Source organism: Mytilus californianus, unplaced genomic scaffold (genome assembly GCF_021869535.1).
Source record: "Mytilus californianus isolate M0D057914Y unplaced genomic scaffold, xbMytCali1.0.p SCAF_6, whole genome shotgun sequence".
NCBI classification, from domain to species: domain Eukaryota; kingdom Metazoa; phylum Mollusca; class Bivalvia; order Mytilida; family Mytilidae; genus Mytilus; species Mytilus californianus.
The window spans coordinates 93,428,325-93,451,693 of NW_026262712.1; the positions used below are offsets into that span (position 1 = coordinate 93,428,325).

The following is a 23,369-nucleotide window of genomic DNA, read 5'->3' on the forward strand; positions in this document are numbered from 1 at the left end:
CATGTTTATAGCTAGTATGGTATTCTTTCTGACCATACGTTTTTCAATATTTTTTTCTCTTTTCATTTCCAATCTTACTGTAAAATTTCCATGTTATTGTTCTAGGTATGGAATTTCGCAATATTGATGCAAACATTGATATATGTATATTGATATTTCAATTGTAGACTCAGTCAGATTTGTTTTTACAATTCAAAAATTTGAAACCTAAAATAATTTAAGAAGAAAAAGCTTTAATTTTATAAGGGAGACAGGTTTGACATATCACTTCAGGGAGGTAACTCTCTGTAAATCAACATAACTCTTTAACAGCATTGTAAAATTCAAGCATCTTTTTAACATAGACTAAAAAATTTTTGGAAGATGTGATTTGTTATTTTTACTGTTTGATTATTTTTTTGATTTTGATTTTCTCAATTTCAATTAATCATCATCAAAACCTCAATTTCAATTGTTTTTACAAGAATGGAAAGGGAAATCGTAAAATAAGTAATATATTTTTTTATATGCCATTAATTATAACTGGCTTAATAATTTCCAGAAACAGGCCTTAGAAATGCTCTTTTTCAAGAACAAAAATTATTTTTTATCTAAATTGGTGTTCATTCTTCATTAAAAAAAAATACATTTCCTGTATTCAAATTTAAATGTACAAATACCTAATGTTGAGATATCTCCAGTTACTGTTAAATAGCAATATAATGGGATATAAATGTAGAACAAACAAATAAATGTTATTGCAGAAAATGCTCAGGTAAGAGTTATGCAATTTTGTATATTATTTCATCAAAATTTCTGATAATCATGATAAATGTAACTAATTATTTAGAACTTGATTATTGACTTAAGTCAGATGATAATGACGCTGATTTTACAAGTGAAATAAAATTTGCTTCAATGCATTTTTTATTCTTTTTTTTTTTCTTTAATTTATTGTCTTTTCTTTGGAAAAAAACACATTTGATTAATCATTCAGCTAACTAGCAAAATTAACAGAACATTTTAGTGTAGTGTAGATTAAAATAAATAATTCATTTGTAGATTTACTATTGAGGTCAAGAATGTGTGTATTCAGTTAGGTGTGTAATAAATTGTGTCTATTCAATTATGTAACAGGTCATGAGATATTATCTGTGACCTTTGATTGTAATTATTTGAAAATCTTTACAGTTGATAATCATACTGACTTTTACTTGCCTATGGAAAGAATTGGAGTAATACCATTTCAAAAAAGTGTGGGAATCAACTTAGATATATCAATACACATGTTGACCTACATTTCACTGAACAACAATTTACACAAGCATAAGATACTATTATAATACTTTCAAAATTATTATTAACTGATTCAATTGATGTACAAATATTTTTTCAAATTAATTCATAAATAGTATATCATTATAAATTTTGATTTACAAAGGAACTATTTGCAAGTGAATATCTAAAATAAAAGGGTTGTTCGACCACTCTTTTCTTAATTTAAGGGCAAATAACATGTCAAAAGTTGAGAGTTGATGATTAAAATGGTGTAGAAAGTTTCTGCAAGTCATAAAAACACATAATTAATTTCATGATATGTCTTCAACTTAGTATTCTGCATCATCTCCAAAACCAGAGTGATCGCATAGATCCAGCATGGCTGAATTAAAAATTGACCTACTCAAAAAGAACCCAAAGTCAACGTTGAATAATAAACCATAAAATTAAGGTTATTGTCAGATGAAATGCCAGATAGATATGAATAACTTACATTCATTCTATACACTCATCATATATGTCTCTTTTCCCATAGTTTCTGAGATACAGACCAAATCGCGGAAACTTGCATTGACCAATGAACCACAAAAAAACGATCAAGATCCAATGAATAGAATTGAGAATGGAAACGTTGAATGTGTCAAAGAGACAACAACCCGACAAAAGAGCTGCCCAAGGCCACCAGTGAATCGTCAACGCAGCGAGCATATCCCGCAATCGGAGGCGGGCTTCCGTTGGCCCCTAAACAATAATGTATACTGGTTCAGCAAAATAGTTACAAAACATATAAATGAACTAAAATTTAAAGAAAAACACAAGATTAACAAAAGCTAGATGTTCCTGACTTGAAACAGGCGAATAAATGCGGAGAGGTTAACTATTTTTGTGAGATCTCAACCCCTCCTCTCTATTCCTCTAGTCAATGTGGAATAAACAAACTTAACACACAGCAATACGCACAGTAAAACTCAGTTAAAAAAAGTCCGAGTCCGATGTTAGAATAGGTAACAGAAGAAACTAGACAAAATGATAATGATCAACATAAATTAACAAAGGACTACTAGCAATAGGGTTCGTGTTGTTCAATCTGTAGTTTTCTATGTTGTGTTTTGTGTACTGATGTTTTTCTGTTGGTCTTTTTCTTTTTTTGGCCATGGCGTTGTCAGTTTATTTTCCACGTATGAGTTTGAATGTCCCGGTATCTTTCGCCTCTCTATTAGCAGTTACTGACATGCCAGCTCCAGTCCCCAATCAAACTGATCGAATGATTATGTCTTCATAAGGGTTTAGTATCATGCCATCATAATGATTCAAAAGAACATAACACGTATCAAGCCAACAAATGGTTTTAGAATAAATGTGATTATTTCCGATGCAAAGACCTTATGAGTGAGTGAATATTAATTTTAAAAAATGTCATCTTTAATGACTTAACAACAGTATCGCAACTATATTCCTTCTGAATATGTCTGTTTAAAGGTTTGGTTAGCTTTTTGGGTGAATAAAGACATTTTTGTGTTTTGTATAGAATATTACCATAAATAATAAGATGTGAAACACCTGAACGAATAAGATGTCTGCACGTTGATTTATATCTACGAATGATGTCCTTGTCCTTGAAACCTGCCAAAGGGACAGGTACACAATGCAATGTTATTACTACTACTGTGTCGATACTTCTGATGGTGGACTTAGTCCCAAAGGGTATCACCAGCCCAGTAGCTCAGTTTTTCTGTACTGGCATAATAATATGGATATTGTTTTATTGAAATTTGCCTTGATAGATCTTAGAAAATCATTCTTAATTAAAGAAGTATCTTCCTCTTGCATAGTTCTGCTTCGTTGTACGGGTTTGTCTATATTTTGTTTGTTCATCCTTTTTTTCAATATCCCACCTCTTCAATGTTTGTGTAAGATTGTGCATTTTTAAATACTGGTATGCTGGCCTGCAGGATCACTGAAGAGACATTAATTTTAGAAATGCGCATCTGGTCAGCACTAGGTTGATACCTCTCCTGGCGGACTGTTAGTGTCAAAGGCTATAACCAGCCAGGTTTCTTCGTAATTCTTTACTGGCATGAAAATACGAATACTGTTTTCATATTTTGCTGTTATGACTCCCCAAAAATCACTTTAAATCAATTAATATATCTCCCCCATGCAAAGCTCTGCTCTCTTTTCGAGTTTGGGTATACTGTTTGGTCCTTTTCCTTTATATCAGCTCATAAAGTTTGTATTAGCTATTGGGTTTTCAAAAGTTTTGGCGTTGTGCATCACTAGAGAGGCATTATTTTACTGCAGCAAAATTGGTACCGTTAATGTTATTACTACCACTGGGTCAATACCTCTGCTCATGGGCTGTTAGTCCCCGAGGGTATCACAATCCCAGCAGCTCAGCAATTCTGTACCTGCATGAAAATATAGATATAGTTTTATTGAAATTTGCTAGTATAAACAATAGAAAACAATTCTAAATTAAGGAATGTATCTCCCTCGTGTATCATCTGCTTCCTTGTCGGAGTCTGGCTTTACTTTTTGGTCCTCTTTGGATATATCAGCTCTTCAAAGTTTGCATTATATTTTGGATTTTCATATATTTTACCCTCAATCCTCACTTAAGGGACATTGAAGACATGGGCATCTGGTGAAGTAAAACTGGCAAGGCTATTGTTATTGCAATCATTCCATACATCAAATATAATTGACCTATTGCTTATTGTATCTGATAAACAGATCTTATCACAAAAACTTATGGAAACACTTGATCCACCAGAAATTAGGTCAAGGGCAATGAACTCTGTCTGACAGACAAGCATACCTTGCAATGATTTTATATAACAAAACTAGTAGTCCTATCACTCATAACTGAAAAAAAAAAATAATGTAAAAAAAACTTTCAATTATATTAAACAGAAGCTGAAACATGAAAATGTGGTCAAAGACAAAGGACATACTAGTTTCAATTGCCAGATTGAAACATCAGACTATTAGGCATCACCATACAAGATATGAAGTATCCAGGTCTGAAATATAAAGCTTCATCAAAATAGTCCATGTCTATGCCTGATTGGAATCCCTTTGTCTTGCATTCTGTCATATTCTTTGATGGCGAGACAAAAACTATACATGTTTTTCGAGCAGTCACTGAACCATGAAAATAAGAGCAAGGACTACTGGCATATGCCATGTAGAAACCTAAACTCATAAGACAAATGTAAACCATGTCTTGATCAGGCTTTCTACCTTCTGAATTAAGAAGCTTCAAACAATCACACAATATTTGTTGCAGGCGAAAATAAAATTGGGTAGTCTTATACAACAGATGCATAAATGGGATCTGCGGGAAATGAAACTCAGTAAAAAAGTAACTTCAATATAATTTGTTCATTTCATTTATTTCATATTTTTTTCACATTGCTGACTTTTAAATCATTCACACAATAACAATTTTCAAACATATATTGTCATTAAAATCTTCACAGAAATATTGTACTACAACATCTTCATAATCTTGATCTTCATCAAATTAAAAATTCCCTGAAGCAGAGAGACTGGACAATTTATTTACATTTTATATCATTCTATTTAAGATACACCTTTTTTACTTCATTCCACATACAAATATGCCATGAGGTAACTCTGTTGCAAACTACAACAAAAACCAAAACAAATCTACTTTCAACTAATGTGATATTTCAATTTGCATATTATGAATCAGCTATTGAAAATTATATAAGCTTAAATAAAAATCTTATTTTCAGGGGTACCAAACATGTTGGGGTACACAATATTCCTTTCATTTAATTTTTCTGATTTTCATTTGGGAGAAAACAAAAAATTCCACTGAACAAAGTAAAACAAATTTATATTGAAATTGAGGTTTTGATGATCATTAATTGAAATTGAGAAAATGAAAATCAAAAAAATAATCAAACAGTAAAAATAACAAATCACATCTTCCAAAAAATTTTTAGTCTATGTTAAAAAGATGCTTGAATTTTACAATGCTGTTAAAGAGTTATGTTGATTTACAGAGAGTTACCTCCCTGAAGTGATATGTCAAACCTGTCTCCCTTATAAAATTAAAGCTTTTTCTTCTTAAATTATTTTAGGTTTCAAATTTTTGAATTGAAAAAATAAATTCTGCAAAACTGAATTGTAACATATAACAGCAGTACTTAAAACTATTCTAGAACAAAACAAACAACTCAAAAACAAATCAGCAATTTGAAAAAAGAAACAACAAAAAAAAAATATAACACAAAATCAATTACATGTTCATTTCAATAATAATAATAAATTATACTTTTAAAGCACAAAGCCAGATATGACAATAAAGTCGTCTTTTTCATTGTCAAATATGTAATACTGAATCAAACACATTCTACTGTTATTTCTTCTCATTTTTTGTTCATGTTCTATTTTTCTTACATTTAAAAAACTTTTTTATGTTCAGATTTTTATTGTCTACTTGTTTTTCTCTTTTATTCATGTTCCTTCAAAAGTCTATCAAATTGTTCGTTTTTTATTGCCTACACTGAAATAATGCTGTGTTTTTTTAATATCTTGAAATCCTTGATAAAAGCATAAAATGAATTTCTAGAATTATTTCCATTAAACAATGCATTAGTAACTTAAGTCAAAAATAATTCTCATTAATGTTCTGTCTTTACATGAAAATGCTTTATTAATAAGTGCTTTTCAGTTTTGTAAACATTTTCAATTATTTAATCATGACATATTTTCTCCAAAAGAAATCAAATAGAGAAAGCGGTTTCATCTGCTAATATGGCAGTACCATCTTTTGTTTCCCAGAATTATCTGTTAAAGTATGTAATTTCTCTAATAATCAATTCTTATTTCCAAAGACAGCATTGTATACACAAAGTATCAGAAAACAGTTTTTTGAAAGTTCATGCATAAAATTAGAAGCAATTTTAAGGGGAAAACATGTTTGGCAAATCCATGTTTATAAGAAAAAATAACAGTAGAAATAAACTAACATCATTTAAGCATTGATAATGCATGTACCATGTCTACATAATATATATACAATATATACACATATATACAGTCCTTAGTATAAAACAATCACGCACAATCAATGCACAATATAAAATACTACCACACACACAGTTTGCCATTTACACCATACAAAACATTTATTCAGTTTTATGAAAAGGATTGCTTAAGTTTCAACCATGTAGCTTAAGAATTCATAATGCAATGACATTTCTTATGTTAGGAATGAAATGTTGCAGATACTTTATTTTTGAGATAACTGAAACTGAACTACATTTAAATGCATTGAATTTAATTACTATGTGTCCCACCATCAATGGAAATTGGTTTTCATAGAAATGTCTGTACTACTGAGACAACATACAGAAAGAAAAACTTGAACTGAGACTTTAACTTTCTCAAAATTGCCTAATTTTTATCCACTTGATTTCACAACATAGTCTCAATTATTTTTCAAACATGACTTTTGGTTCTCAACGTACAAATTTTGTAGTTTTGCATGGAAGAAAATGGTGTCAGCACAAGTGAACATGATGTCACAAAACAATGGCATGCAGTTGCACAAAAGAATGATGGTTTGTACTTCTTTCAAGCTATACATAAATCTAAATTCAATTAGTATTTTAAAGGTAACAACATACTGTAATAAGAGATTTTTCACCATTTCTCCTAAACTTTGGATCTTAAAAAATACCATCTGAAGTAATAAATTAATGTATCAACAAATACTTGAAATATGAAAATTTTCAACTAATGCAAATATATATGATACAAAAATAAGGGTTTATTAAAAATTTGATTTAAAACCTATCATTTGAAAATTGAAAATGATCAAAATTAGCATTTAAAAAACTCTATTAAAATAACATCAAAAGAATCATTCATTAATATGAAAAAAAGTTTCAAGTAGAAAAATATTATTACTAAATTTAATTCAGAATTTTTTCACAAACTATGATAAAAGAAGAAAAAATTTCATTCATACAAATCATTGGCGATTTTGTAAAACAGTACTTGCAGTATCAACAGGTAACCAAAATTTTTTTTTAAATTTAAAGCTAACTAAGGGGAATAACTCTTGAATGTTAAAATTCTTGCTTGTGATAATGTAACTGACATAGACACTTTTGAAACAACATGTCATATGTTGTATCATGAGAACTAACAAATTTAAAAAAAAAGGTAAAAGAAGAAAATCTTTTGTTTTTTACTTGTTATTACAATTTCACTTTTTATTTGTAATACACTCAACACACCCATTCATTTCATTACTCAACACACTCATTAATGTACAAAATTAAGATAAATAATTGATTTTAGAGTGAAAGACTTATTTTCACTTTGGAAATTTTACTCCAAAATAACGCACAATATTTACAAACTGAATATATCTACATCTTGTATATATGCAAATCAGATCATGATTTAAGCCAATGAAAACTTGTATCCATAATGAGGCAATAATGTACAATAATATAAATAATAGCACTTAATGTAAGTTGCATTCATTGATAAGTAATGCACTTATCATACACTTTTGTGATGCTAAAATTGGTTAAACATATAAAAGAAAACATTGTGAAGTTCTGGGGCTCTTTTCACAAAAAATCTTACGACTTAAATTGATCGCAAGTGATACTGAAAAGTTCATGACTTAAAGAGTGTTTTTACCCCTAAGATTTTTTGTGAAAAGAATTGCTGTACTTTGCCTGAATTTTAAGGTATCTGGACAATTATCAAAATGGCTGTAAAATATATTTTGAAAAAATAAACAGCTCTACAATTTATAAAACTTTATTATGAACAATTGAAATGCTCCCTAGGTGGAAAAAATGTCAAAAGACCTGTTTTCATCATCCAAAGAAATTAACTACAAATTTAAATACCGGCACACCAATTTTGAATTCTGGGATTGAATGCCGACTGATCTCATTTTTTCGCTAATTGATCCCTCAAGGATGTTTTTGCAAAACAATAAGTTTGCCTCTAAAATGTCAAATATTTTTTTATTGAGAAGCTAAAAAGTTCATGGAAAGAATTTTCTTTCAATTGCTGACAAACTCAAAATTGATGCATAGCGGTTCGAAAGTATTCTGATGTTTGTCAAAGTCATGACCTTTGCTCTGCATAGAACATCCTGGTCTTTTTACATCATCATGTGTGATCAATTATGGTCTGGATACCTTAAATGCCAGTTTCATATGGAATGTTTTGTTTTATGGTATGTTCTTTTATCACATTTTTGTAAGATTAATTTTTTACTAAGGTATTCTGTGGATATGACATTTTTTCGTACCTGCATGGTAACAAAAAGGATTTTATGGAAACTTTGAATTTTAGAAATGAACATGAAAGCTATGAAAGACTGTTTGGCCTCAATTTTTATATCAATACTTTGTTGTTCTTTGTATTCTGTCTGATATAAAATCCTTAATACAATGCAGTCGAAAATGCACCATATCAGAAATCAGCTTATGCATAGAAAACAAATGTGAATGAAATTTATGAACAATGAGACATGATAAAACTATCTGGGACTACCTCTTGCTTAAAAAACAAAACTTCATTCCTAAAATATAAAACAAACAGCTTTGAGCTGTACTGTACCAGAAAACACTGTAAAAATTGAGTATTTACATTTTCTCAAATTTCAATCATGCCTGAAAGCATTCAATCTAGCTGGTAAAGAAAATAATAAGACTATTTAAATTTTCGAACCAAGGTATCTGCATTTGAACAAGAATAAAATTTCCAATATAATTTCAGAGGCAACTAAATCTACATCACTTAACTGTAACAGAAGTAATTCTTGACATAATCAAACAGCCATTTCATTTCAAAACAAATAAAATCTTAACAATGAAAGTCAGACACAAAAAGTTTTCAAACTTGCTTCATCTATAACACAACAAGTTAACAAGTATTGCTTCCTTCCCATCATCCTAATAAAGAACATGATTGGCTAATTAAATTTTCGTCACTGATTGCTTTCTTCCTGTCACTACAAGAAAGAAGTTTATCTATTGGCCAATATCCTTTTTCCATCATTGCAACAAAGCATATGATTGGGCAACTTTTTGGGGTCATCACAGCAGCTAGGAATATGATTGGCTGATATGAATGTTGACAGTTTTGCATAATTGATGTCACTGTTCACTCACACACAGATCCAAATGCATACTTCAACTATTTAACTAGTGCTACCGTTGTGGTCGTATCAAATATGTCAATGTCATTAAAACTAATAAAGTCAAAGAAGGCCGTAATGTCCTTGCATTGTTTATAAGTCCACTATTTTTATTGCCTGTGGCATCTATAACAATTTGTTGGCTAGGATCACTTGGCTTCCCTCCTGGAAACTTTGTAGCTGAAAATACAAATGTATGTCATAAATGATTTGATCTTAAATCTTCATATGGTATTTCATTTAACTTTGCTGTACCAATATCTAAAACGGTACTCACATCAGTCATATTATTTTTACTTTCCTGTCATAAACCACCCATAAAACATGGTTCTTTCAATTTTACAACAAAACACACAAATTAATTTTCTCGCTTTTTCGTGTTATTTTTAATGCCACTGGAGATTTTGAGTTCAATGAGCAATATGTGTACACCAGTATCAAGTGTATAAAGACTGATCACAACATCAAACTAACAAGTATGTTTTATCACCAACATTTTTCTTTGACATCATTCAATAAAAGAACATTTTTCTTTGACATCATTCAAAAGAAGAACATTTTCAAACAAAGTTAAGTCTAATAAATATAAACAAATGCTACATTTTAGGAATATTTTTTCATAATTCTAAATATCTTAATATTTTCTTCATGTGTTCCTTTTTATAAATATCACCTTTACGAAATTCATTTGTAATCCTTGATATAGTGTACCAGAATATCATTTTACACATCGTTTTGAAAAAAAACATACCTGAAACTTAACATATTTAGTAATAGTTCCAATCTGTAATACTTGATATGCTTTTGAATTAAAACTGTATGATTTTGTCTGAATGAATGTCTGATCATGAACAAATGATGATGATGATGATGATGATGATGATGAAATTAATGATTTTATGCATCAAAAGAATCAAAACATATTCAAATTCAATAGTAAAGGAAATATAAATACTTTGAAATCTGTAAAACTGTGTTAAAAACTTGTAAAAACAGGGTTAAGATATATTTGCCTCAGTAGTAAAGACTGTTTGTAGACTGTTATAGATATAAGAAGATGTGGTATGAGTGCCAATGAGACAACCCTCATACATTAAATTGCCAATGTTATAGGTATACAGTGGATTCTTGTAATTTTTGTGGATATTTTACTTGGGACTTTGGCCAGTCTCTCCACAGAAGCCCATAGAAAAAACTGACCGAAGTTAGTACAGACCTTGGTGTAAACTTCCCAAAAAAACGTGTATGGTGAAATGATGTATGGCATATGGTGCAATGGTAGAAGGTGTATGGTGCTATGGTGTATGGTGTAAGGGGAATGGTGTCAGGGGAATGGTGTCAGGGGAATGGTGTAATGGCGTAACATGCGATCGGGAATGGTGTGAATGAATGGTGTACGACATTTAAAACTATGCAAAATATTGATAAGAACTGATTTTTAATTTTATACATTAATTTACAAAATTGTGATCAAAATTCGTTTTTTAAAATAAATAAATAATTTTGTAGTCGCATGCTTTCTTTGAAATTAAATTGCATTATGGTGTAATGTGTAAGGTGTATGGTGTATGGTGCAAAGGTGTAGTGTGTATGGTGTAATGGCACAGGGTGTATGGTGTAATGGTGTATGGTGAATGGTGTTAATGGTGTATGGTGTTAGTGGGAAGTTTTTTACACAATCCAATGACTGTATCCCACATATAATAATGAATCCAATGAAGTCTTTATAAGAACATAATTCACTGGAACCTTTGTCTGAAAATATGGTGAAAAAAGATTTGACAAAACACCTACTTGAGGAAGGTTTTTGTGTTGTAGTTGTTGGCACGGGAGTTGGTGCCGACGTTATTGGCTTCTTTGTTGTTGTTGTTTGTTGTGTTGGTGGATTTGGTGTAGCAGGAGGCTGTGTTTGTTGTCCCCCTGGAGTTGTCGTACTTGTTGAAGATGAATCTGAAGGTAAAAAATGAGATTGATTGAAATAAAACACAAATGTCAATATCTATCAAATATAAATGTTCCTACTCTTCACTGAGTATACAATACTGAAACCATGTAATTCTAAGACTATGTAAAGTCAGTGTTTAATACTTTCTTACACAGAAAAGAATGCAAAATTATAAAATTAAAGTAGAGTGCAAATGAGGTTATACACTGATAAAAATTTAATTTGATTTCTTTTCATACTCTGATCCTTAGCATCAAGACATAAAATTTTTGACTAAACATAAGATTTGCAAACTTTTCATTTATAGTTGTATGTGTAGTGATATTTTATTTTTAAAATCATTAAAAAACCATTCAAATCTAAATTAGTCTACATGTCTACAAAGGACAGTTCAACAATCTTAGTAAATTCATACATGAATGGCCATTTTAAGTCAGTACAAGATATTCTACCATGCGAAGAACAACATTTTCACATGAGATGACACCATCACCTTCATGGGAAGTTTAAACAGTTAGCATGATAATGGGTTTGATTTGTGATGAGACCTACAAATGGTAAGTTAGAAGCAAGAAAGTATCAAAAAACATCGGGAAGAATCTGATGAAAACACAATCCATTGTCATCAACATGCAGGAATGAATGTCGTGTTTTCCTATATAATTCCAGACAGACAAAAGTTTCTGTGATTTAAGATCATTTTAAAGTTCTAAACTACACGTTACATTACTTCTGTAATTTTTCAAAGTAATTGAAATGTGGGCCTACTGTACAGTCTGCACGATATACTAATTTGAATATTTTTTTACTTCGTTTATAGGTTAATTGTATTTATAACTCCATTAACATTAATTTTTTAGCACTCAAAATGGTTTTTCAGTGAATTGATGAATTGATGATAAAACTAGTTGACATTTTCTATAACTAAAGGATATATCATTTCATCCTTAACAGTGCACCAACATGCAGAAAAATAATTTCAGAGTACTCACAGCATGAACATGTTTTGCCTAAGTGTAAAATTATGTATATTAAGATCTTTACTTAAACTCAAACCATTTTCAGATCGCTTTTCCAATTTGTATATGTCGATGTACAAAATGGTACAGAAATACAAAACAAGGATTTCTTTTCAAATTGTGTAAATATTACATTGCTAGGTAACGTATGTATAACAAAAAGGAAGTGCTTTACACAAAATATCAATTTCATCTCCGAGACAAACATCTTCATTTATCTTATTTTTACACACTGCGAAAAGGCATTTAAATAAAAAAACTATATAAAGATCTTTACAAAAATATACGATTAACTGTTCTATGCTTCCACTTTAAAGAGATGGAAATATATTTGCCTTTGCAGTAGGGTATTATACAATTCATATGGAGAAAGATGACAATCATTGTATTTGAATAACATTGTCATTTTACACCAGTTGTTACAAATGAGGTATTGTAAAAACCTGAATGTTTTATTTCAAATCAGGCATAATCATCATCTCCCACCATTTAAAGGTTTTTTAACTGTGTTATAGTTAGCAACTTATCAATCAATATCTGAACTGATATAAATAGAAAGGAAAAATATTTGGAAAGGTGAAAATGGCAATACAGAAGCAAATATGGCATCCCCAAAATGAAACAATTCAACTATCCATTCTACTAGAGTTGTCTTTTGTCAAAGTGTTACTTTATTAAAACTAATTCAATCAATGGACGAATTGAACATGAAAAAAAAACTGGAATATTTTGAGTATCATATTTTTAAAACAAATTTTCTTCACATCTCCTTATTTCATTACATTTTGCAGTGCATTTTAGATATAATGTAAATTTCAGGATGGTCATATCTTTGTGACATTTTGATTTCGGAATATTTAACCAGTGTCTCAGTCAAGACAATTATAATACTGCTCACAAATCACCCACCTTGTGTATTATTATTATTAGATGAACAACATATATCTATTTTTAGTTTCATGTTTTTTGTATGACAGGCACCAATTTCCTGATACTGGTTAGATAATCCTCCAGGCTTTCCTGTTGATGAGCCTGAAAATATACATTAAATAATAAGATAAGATTGAAAACTTAGAATGTCCACTATGTCAACCATTTATTCAGAATATGTTTAGCACTCAGATACTGTACAATATAAATGTGGCATGAAATATCACTGATATGTTCCATTTCTTTAAATTTATAGATTGCCATAGCCATATTTGGCACCACTTGCGGAATTTTTTGTTTTTAAAGCTCTACAACTTTGCACTTGATTTGGCATTACCACTGTTTTAATTTGAGTGCCACTGATGAGTCTAATGTAGATGGAAAAGTGTGTCTGGAGTACACAGTCCTTGTGCCAAGTTGTGGTATGGAATGTTACAAGGACTTTGTGTCTCATTTTATACACATACTTACATGTATATATTTAGATACTTGTTGTCTCATTTTTATACACATACTTACATGTATATTTAGATACTTGTTGTCTCATTTCTATACACATACTTACATGTATATTTAGATACTTGTTGTCTCATTTTTATACACATACTTACATGTATATTTAGATACTTTTTGTCTCATTTTTATACACAAACTTACATGTATATTTAGATACTTGTTGTCTCATTTTTATACACATACTTACATGTATATTTAGATACTTGTTGTCTCATTTTTACACACATACTTACATGTATATTTAGATATGTTTACCTGTTTAGATCACTTTACACAATGTTTATAAAGCTCTTAACTGTCATGATTCTAAAGAACATTATACTGTGTGTTGATACTTTTAGAATGAATTAAGCAATTAAACCCATAAGACCAGATACTTAACCCCACATAATTTACTTGTACTAAGTAACACTTACTAGACTTTAAGTTCATAAATGTCATATTTGTCATGGTGTTGCTTGCTTGAATCTTTTTTTTATTTGTATGTATATGTTTGTGATGTACAACATTTAGTATAAATTACATTCTTGACAATAATTGTAATGAGCTATGTTGCCCTTCGTTTTATTAGTAAAGGTTTTATGCTATATCAGCAAAATGGTCAGCTTGAAAATAATGACGATGTATGCTTTAACCATTTAACCAATGTAAGATAGCAACTTTATATACTAAATTATAATACTTACTTATCATATAATATGTATTTCCACTGGAAAAATCTGGTGTATTTGGAAATCCTTGGAAAGGGTCTATCCAAATAGTAAAAAAGACATCACTTTTTGTAGGATTAGAACAGTTTATAATCATTAATGATTTAGAAGGGTCAAACACAGTACACTGATCATACTCAGCTTTACTAACCTGTAATATAAAACATGTATGGTTAGTTATCTGCAAAATCTGATTGGTTTACTTTCACACGAAAAACATTCTTTTAACTATTTTTATATACTGTTTAGTCCTTTCTAGTTGTCTTTAGGGCAATTAAGTTGAACAGTGAAATTTTTTGTGGTTAAAACACAGTAAATTCTATGGGACAGTACATGTACAATACCAAGTGTCTGAACAACAGTTTTGTATTGTACAGCAGTTATCTCCCTTCCCTCCCTGTAATGTGCAAGTTACCTCCCTTCTTTAGTGTATTAGACTCATTCTTAGACCTTTACTAAAAGTAATGGGTACTTCTCGAGACAGACTGCTTACTTTTTGGAGCAAGTTTAGAAAGAGTTTTGTTTTCAAAAGTGTCTTCCTTTTAAGAATGTCTTTAATAACACCTGGGCCCTCGGTCATAAAACTTTACTCAGTACTCGGAGTACAAAATTTGTGCTCGAAACACCAAATCCAGTATTTTGATTGGTTGATTTCTGAGTCTGAGTACTATTATCATGCTCAAAAGTTTTATGACCGCAAGGCCTTGTCTTGCTCTTTATAATTTCCCTATTTTTTGTGTTTTACCTTGACTTGTATCCTAATGGATATATGAGATTAGAACATCAGTACACAACTGCTGCCTCTAATTTGTTTTTTTTTTTACTGCTTATGTTTGTTTTTTCTATAGTTTTTTTTAAGAATGTGTTTGTTTTGCTTATTTTTTATAATATTAAAGGTACATGTATCATCTAAATTTTTCCTTAACTTCATCAGACTACAAAATTAATTCAATACATCACGAGCAGTTTTAAAATAGCACAACACTGCTAATGTGAGAATCAAATATATACTTACTAAATATATAACATAATATTCCCATGTAGAATTATCTGATGTAGGTGGATAGTAGGGACAATATACATCTATGCTGTCAAATAAATTCACTGTAATTTTATTGTCTGATGTGGTAGAAAATCTGCAAGAAGAAAGATAAGGTCATAAGTAAAAATGTTGCAAGAATCAACCTTATGTATTGAAATTATGGTATAGACTTTTTACCAAAAAGAATAATTCTGGCTAACTTTTATGTAATTTATGTAGACACACCCGGTCTCACTCCTTTTGGAGTTTATGTGATTTTCTCAGTTTCTGTTTTTATCTTGATTTTTGTTGACTGATCAGAATTGAAAAATTGGTAAACTAATGTTGCCTCTCATTTATGCCCCCAGGTGATAATTCACATGGTCAAGAGGTGGGAAATGCCCTTAACAATTTAAAACTGTCATTATTCTACTTTTTATTACTTTTCCCCCTATATGGTTAATAATGTGGTCCTGAAATTCTTATTGCTATTTGTCAAACCTAGATGTTCTGACAAATACTACATTTCCCTGTTTTAAGTTGTGTTTAGAATCATATATAAGTTTTTTCTTCGAAAGTGGATGTTTTGAGGTTGCAGATTGAATTCATTAGTTAGTTATGAATGATGGCTTCTTGCACAAAGGGAGATAATAAATATATGAACTTGATATATTGACAGTTGCAAAATTTATTCATTTGACCAAATTTTTGCAATATATATGTATGTCATTTCCTTGGTATTATAATTTTATATTAAAATTACAGTGAATAATTCATCATAGTTATACAGCTGTCTAAGTGAGAATAATGAATTATAAATATTCATTTATACCTGTACAGGATGTACAATGTAATATATTTCAATGTCAAAAATTTCAAATTTTACAAATATTTACATACATGTACAAATTTAGTATCTAAAAACTTCTTTATTTCCTTATCTAAACATTGCACGCCTTAAGATTTGATTAGTTTTAATTCATTTAGTTTCCTATTTGTCTTTTCAAATTAATTAAACTCCATGTGATAATTAAATCCCGGGAGAAATTCACATTTCCTCCGGAATTTCAAACAACATTATCTTCTTATCCCGTAATAATATGCCACTTCAAGCCAATTTCTTCAAATCAAAAGTAAGCAAACAATTTTTTAACTGGAAATTTGCCGGAGTCTTCAGCCATGAATCTAACGGAAACAGCAATTAATCATTTTTTGACAATTTCGACGGATGGTCATTAAAAGGCATTTGGAGAACGTAACATCTTATTAATTTTTTCCACGTTTTAGGTCTTGTGCAATCAGTACGGAACAAAGAAAAAGACTGTTTGTTTACACAATTCGCGTAATAGTGTTTCTTTCTCATTAATCTTCTTGCTCAAATTAATCCATCAAGAGTATGGATGTTGTGTACCTTTTTTGACCTGCATGAAATGAGGGATAAAATAAGAGGTATTCTTTGAAGCTCATGAAAATTAGCCTGTCACATGCTGAAGGAATGAGCAGACGAGTTCTGAATTACAAATGAGGATAGTGTCTTCTTATCTAATCAACTAATAGGTCAAACTTATTTCATTTCAGGAATTCTTTTTTAAATTCTGTCTTTAAATTTCCTTTGTACATGACGAACTAAAAATTTGATTGATTAAAATGTGAATGATAAACTGTTACAACAGTCTCAAATGCTTGCATGAAATTGTTTGTCACATCTCAGAATAAAATGGACATTCTGCATCAATCTGTCTGTACAATTATAGTTTAAAATGCTATTATGAATTTCATTTGTTTGGACTATTTGCCTAAATGGTAACAAAAGCCAGATATAATGTGGGTTATAATCCACAATTATTGTTCTAATTCTTTACAATGGTTTCTCCTAATATGGAGCACTTCTATGTAATGGTATCATGACATTGTGAGTGACATGTCCTTAGCAGATATGCTTTTGCAGTTGACTTAAAACAAGGGATGTAATCAAGGCAGTCATGTACATTATAATTAAGAATTTCAAATCTGACATCAAAATTAGTCCCATTGACAATAATAATCCAAGCAAACATCTGGTTGAAGTCGGTTTCACTAAATGAGTTCACTTTACAAATCTTGTAAAATGATTCCTTTTCAATGTTTTGACTGACTGATATCTGACTTATACATCCTATTTTCATATGATGCTAAAAATAAAAGTAGCTTTTCTGTTTTTCTTGTTTTTTTTTCTCCATATTTGTGCATTTGTGTAGAGAAAAACATGATAAACTCAATGGTGATATTTCTGCTGAATTACTCTATACAAAATTCAAATCAACAAATCAGTCAAGTTTATAAAGCCTTGAATTATTGACTTATCAAACATCTGCAAACTTTCAGAACAGAATACTATCATACATAACATCTCTTTGCTGTCTATACAAGCATTCAGGTTTACAAAATGTAATATTCTTCTACAGTGGATAATTTTGTGTCATATCAAAATATTGTTGACCTCAAAATCTCCCAAATAATGAATTGACAGGTCTTTTAATCTATAAAAATATAATAAATCACAGGACAATACAGACATTTTTTGAAAACAAATTTAAAAAGATTTGATTTAAAAGATAGTTGACCCCAAAAGATCCCCAAAAATTCAGAGTTTAAAAAGAATGATGTTAATTTCCAGAAATTCTGTAAACCTTCACTTTTCGACTGTAGATAAGTATCAATTGGAAAGGTTACAGTTGTTAAAACAGACTTATTTGAGTCTGTTCTCCACTTCAAATCATACCACTAATATGATTTTAATCTCCTTTCATTTTCTAGGGACATTAACTGAAATTTATTTTAAACTATTGTTGACCCTTTTAAACTGAGTTAAACTACTGCTATTGAAATGGTAAAAATTGCTTTCAAAATATTGATATAATAATAATTTATGACTTAAAAATTCATATTAAATTCAACAACATGCACACTTAATCCCCTGTAAAAATATTTATATAAAATCTATAAATGATTTGTCTCTATTAAGCTAAACTGTACACATTCTATTTGACAATTGTTACAATGTTTTAGAACAGGTGGGAACAAATTCATTCACATAATCATTTATGAAGTTTTGAAATATTTTCTCACGTTTAAAGGATTTATTTTTTCTTTCTAAAATACATATTGCTTCATTTTTTTCATTTTAATAAATATTTGACAGAGTTGTCTCCCTGTAAAGCTGAATCGTGTATTTTGACCGTTTCCATAACAAACTGTCAGATAGCAACAGCATACTTTTGCCTGATAGCGACACAGATTCTTATACTTCAGTTTCATTTATAATCAACATTGAATTAATATAAAGTCAATTTCACTGAGGCTGCAATAGCAGAGAAATCAATATTTCTTCACGGATTATATATAAATTTACATATGCTCCGACACCTTGTCAGTCAAAAGATGCGGCAGAAATTTTTTTTTTTATGTAACTGATTTCACTAATAGATCTGTCTGTTAAACTTCCAATGAAATGTACATAAATCTATATTCAGTTCCAGCTTGACAAATCTCTCTGAGGAACTGACCCAGGGTATGTTTGTTCATCGTTGAACATATACATGTAATCCATCATTTTGGAACTTTTTGGTCAATGTGAATCATGGCTCCCAATTAATCATGTCCTTCTATTAATCTTCTGCATGTGCAAAAGGGGCAAAGAGATCGGAAAGGCTGTTTGATTACAACATAAATTCCGATAAATCTAGAGATGTTCACGTTGACTTTAAATTGATCAAAATATTTTTAAGTGACAGAATCATTAAATCTTTTCAATTGATAATTTAATGCCCAGTGGAAAAAAGTTGACCCCATGGCTCGTTAATCAAAACTGTTAAATCAAATCCTCATGAAGAGATGCAAAAATGTTGCAAGTTTTCATAACCTAATATGGTGTAATTCAAAGGTGGTGAAAATATTATTATATCCAACTTACAAAAAACAGTTGCATTAATCAAATGCAAAAACTTGATTAAATCCTACAAAATTCTCTTTGTTCTAATGAAATTAATTTTGCCTTCTCATCAAATTTAAATCAATTATTGGGAACTCCAACTGAACAAAAATATAATTAAATTTATCATGTTGGAAAATTTGCAATTGTCATCTTCATAATTAATTCAATAACAGATAAGAAAGAGTCCAAATTACAATGGACTCTTGCTGGGACGGAATTTATTTTTAGTACAGACAACTCATTGAAACCAAATCAATCATAAAATTGTTTCTTCATCAATTAACAAAATTATAAAAAAGATTATTCAGTGCACATGCAAGATAGAATTTTTAATTGAGTTATCTTCCCCTTATCTTTGCAATTTTGAGCGAGGATTGCTGTTAATAACCTGCCCCGCTCATCTGGATACATTGGATAATAACAAAAGTGCAGGTTCCATCATTGTAAATATTCTTCCATGGGGAAAAAAAGCTACAAAGAAAGTTGGATATAAAATAGTCTTTCATCATAAAGTGATAAATCAATACCAGAACTAATATTTCTCTTCTCTAAAAGACAAAAAACCTGGGACATAAACTTTTATCTATAGCATTCACTCATAAGACTGAACCATTACAAATATTAAAACCTTTATGACAACCAGACATCGTAAAATATCATAATCTTTACCATAAACATATTTCACTGTTAAGAACATTCTTAACCTGTGCATCTTAAGATTGACAGATGTTTTCTTGTCTCCCACAAAACTGAGTATACCAATTAGGCTATTATTTTTTTTAATTGGGAAGAGACATTTCAAAAGTATAATTTTGAAAAGGTTTCATTAATTATAAGCCACTAGTTCATGTCTGTGATCAAAAGGAAACTAATTTACGCTTGCATTAGACCTGGTGACAGGTGTGCTTAATAAGATAATGACCACCTTGATCCTAGGGGCAGGTAATTTTGTAGAGCGCTGATGAAAAATAACTGGTCCGACACCTTTACCTGTCTAAGCCGACACATGCTTCAGTGAGGTTTTATCTTTAAAGTTGCTGGTCAATGGTTTGAACAACTCTTGCAGTCATTGTTAATTACATGGTCAATTTCACAAACATCATTTCAAAAGCAAAATCTTTTTAAGTCCTTGCAAAATATCAGTGGAGCAAGATATTAAATTTGTTTTAATGCAAGTTACAATTTAGGCATCAAAAGGATTTACATATCTATTCACAGATAAGCACCTTTGAATGTTTTCTAAGTCTTGTTTTTCAGACTTATAATTATGGATAAATAAACATTTAATTGATATGCTTTATCAATGAGTTTTTATTTATCCCATTTTTTCTGTTTTCTTCAAACAGAACTGATATAAATCGGTAATAAGGGAATCACAAGATACTATCCATTATAAATTTGCCTGGCAGTCTTCTTAAAATGAAAATAACCAACTAACAACTCTGTTCATGATTATTATTTTTCAAGTTTAAGTTGCAAATTTGTAACTGTTTAGACTGTATTGCCTGGGGAGTTGTAACAACCTTGACATACTATCTCGTTTTGACCTTTGACAATGGATAATAAAAATTAGAAGAAAGACTTGTAGTAAGAATAATATCATCCTGACATTTCCCCCATCCCATACCCCACCCCTTACAAACTAAAGATTATATTTAAAAATAATACTTCAGTTTCCTTTGATATCAATCAACAGACATTCATCAATGACAATCAGTCAAGCATAATAATAAGGTCAAATCATATAAATTCTAGCAATACCAGGTCCTCAGCATTTTAATCTGTTAGGTTAACAAATAATTACTTTCAAAGTATGTAGAACATTTGGTATGTTGTAATTTGTTAGAGTAGACAATAATAGGTTGTTAAATATCTAGACAATTGTCAGAATGGCTTGCTACAATCAATCATTTGGAGAGAAAACTTTCATAGCAGATTGTCCAGACATACTCAAGATTAATAAGCACTTTCTGGAGAGTTTATTAGTGTCAAAAGTGTCATTCACCAAATAAGGAAACAACCTCCACTTGTATGCTAAAATAAAGAATAAAATAATAGAAAATTTCCATAAAGCAAGTTTACTGAATATGTGTATCAACACTACCTTAAATTTTAAAGCACAAATAACAACAAAATCAGAGCAGATCTGTTTAGAAGAGCTTTAAATTTAGTAAAAATATATTAATTACGCTCAAAGGCACAGATTCGTTACAAAAAAGCAGTTGCTTTGATAAATGTGATCTATGTGCATGTTAGAAGAGCCCTCAGGTATAAATTAACCTAATTCAACACTATCAAATAACTTAACTTTGAATATATATATCCATATGCATGCAAAAGAGCATGAAACTTAAACATGAATGCGTCATGTCATAGATATTTCATTTCAATTTTAAGTACAAACATTTTTACCCAAATCATCTACCAGGGAAAAAACCTGGTCAGACCTTTTTCATATTCATGACCTATCCTACTTTCTGTAGATATAATTGAAGCAATATTGATAAAGTAATGGTGACGTGACGATCACCTGACAAATACAGAATTATTATACAATGTAACAAATGCTAATAAGGGAAACGTGCTAGTCCTCTTAACTTTATTTGGTTTTTAACATTCTATTCTCTCGACCCTCACATATTTGCACTAAATCAAGAGTAACCTCCCTGAAGATATAATTTCCATTCATTCTCTGATATAACAACTCAAATTTCCTTTATGGAACTTCCCCAGTATCAAATCACAATTTAATTTGGTATAGGTTTCAACTGATTCCAATTTAACCAACAAAAAACAAATACATTTCTGTCACAGGGAAATGAGTATTCCCTCTTTATTTAACCCTTAAACTGCTATTTACAAATAAACCTCATAATTTTATATCGTATTTTATTAAATCAGCCTTAAGCAACAGTAAATCTTGGGTCCGTCTTTAATTTCCGAGCCAATTTGTACAGTGAACGACCATTAAACCTTATAGTATGGTATTGATCCCATTTTATTGCTTTTTTGTAGCTCTTTTACAATCGTCAATTTCTGACTTAATTTGTATGTATAAGGCAAAAACATGCAATGAAAGTTCATCTCAAAATCTTTCGTTTAGCATCAACTTGCATACTGCATCTTTCTCTTGTAGTCACATGATTACAAGGATGAAACCTCCAATAATCCAGTGATAGATTGTACCAATATCAATACAGCAGACAAATTAGATCTCGCTAATCTTTCAATTTTCTTTGATTTTTGCCCTTTAACCATTATCTATGTATACAGAATTGATTTTTTTTGTTTCAATTTGGGGTTTATTGGTAAATAAAGTTAACCTTTTGTTAGGGTGGATTGATTTTTGCAGGAAAAATGAAAAGATGGACTTTCAATTAATGTCACAATGAATTTGGGTTAGTCTTTTATGAGAAAACACAGCTATTAAAAGTTACTAACAAGATGTCATGTATGGCTTATGACTATGCAACAACTTTGCAGTGCTTCTAGAAAAATATGTAATGGCTGAAAAACCAACTATGTTAGATGTAATAAAAGTAAATGTTGGATTCAGAATTTACAAGTTTTCATTAAATGTCTTTAAAGAAATTACTTAAAAGTAGAAATATGTTCTAAAGTCATGAATGGAAACATTATCAAATTATTTGTTAAGCTAACAATCAATTTCTCTTTTAAACACATTGATTTTTTGATTGAAAATATGCAAATTTTAATCTATAAATGCATGAATTCCTAGCTTAACATATAATAGTATGCTTTCATATTCACTTGCAGCTCACCAACAAG

General features: G+C 30.1%; 1 protein-coding gene across 3 annotated transcripts in view; it reads right to left on the reverse strand.

Annotated features, from left to right (window-relative positions):
* Positions 1 to 4,633: 4,633 nt before the first annotated feature.
* The window catches only part of LOC127706986 (ephrin-B2-like), a 141,738-nt gene continuing 123,002 nt past the window's right edge, over positions 4,634 to 23,369 (reverse strand). For 2 of the 3 annotated variants that reach the window (XM_052211747.1, XM_052211745.1), the window contains exons 2-7: positions 15,602 to 15,722; positions 14,563 to 14,737; positions 13,340 to 13,462; positions 12,404 to 12,421; positions 11,261 to 11,416; positions 4,634 to 9,646 (exon numbers count right to left, since the gene is read on the reverse strand). In XM_052211747.1, the coding sequence (XP_052067707.1) occupies positions 9,480 to 9,646; positions 11,261 to 11,416; positions 12,404 to 12,421; positions 13,340 to 13,462; positions 14,563 to 14,737; positions 15,602 to 15,722 (760 nt within the window). In that variant the 3' untranslated portion in view covers positions 4,634 to 9,479. The remainder of the gene's footprint in view (positions 9,647 to 11,260; positions 11,417 to 12,403; positions 12,422 to 13,339; positions 13,463 to 14,562; positions 14,738 to 15,601; positions 15,723 to 23,369) is intronic. The other variant, XM_052211746.1, reaches the window with a different exon arrangement.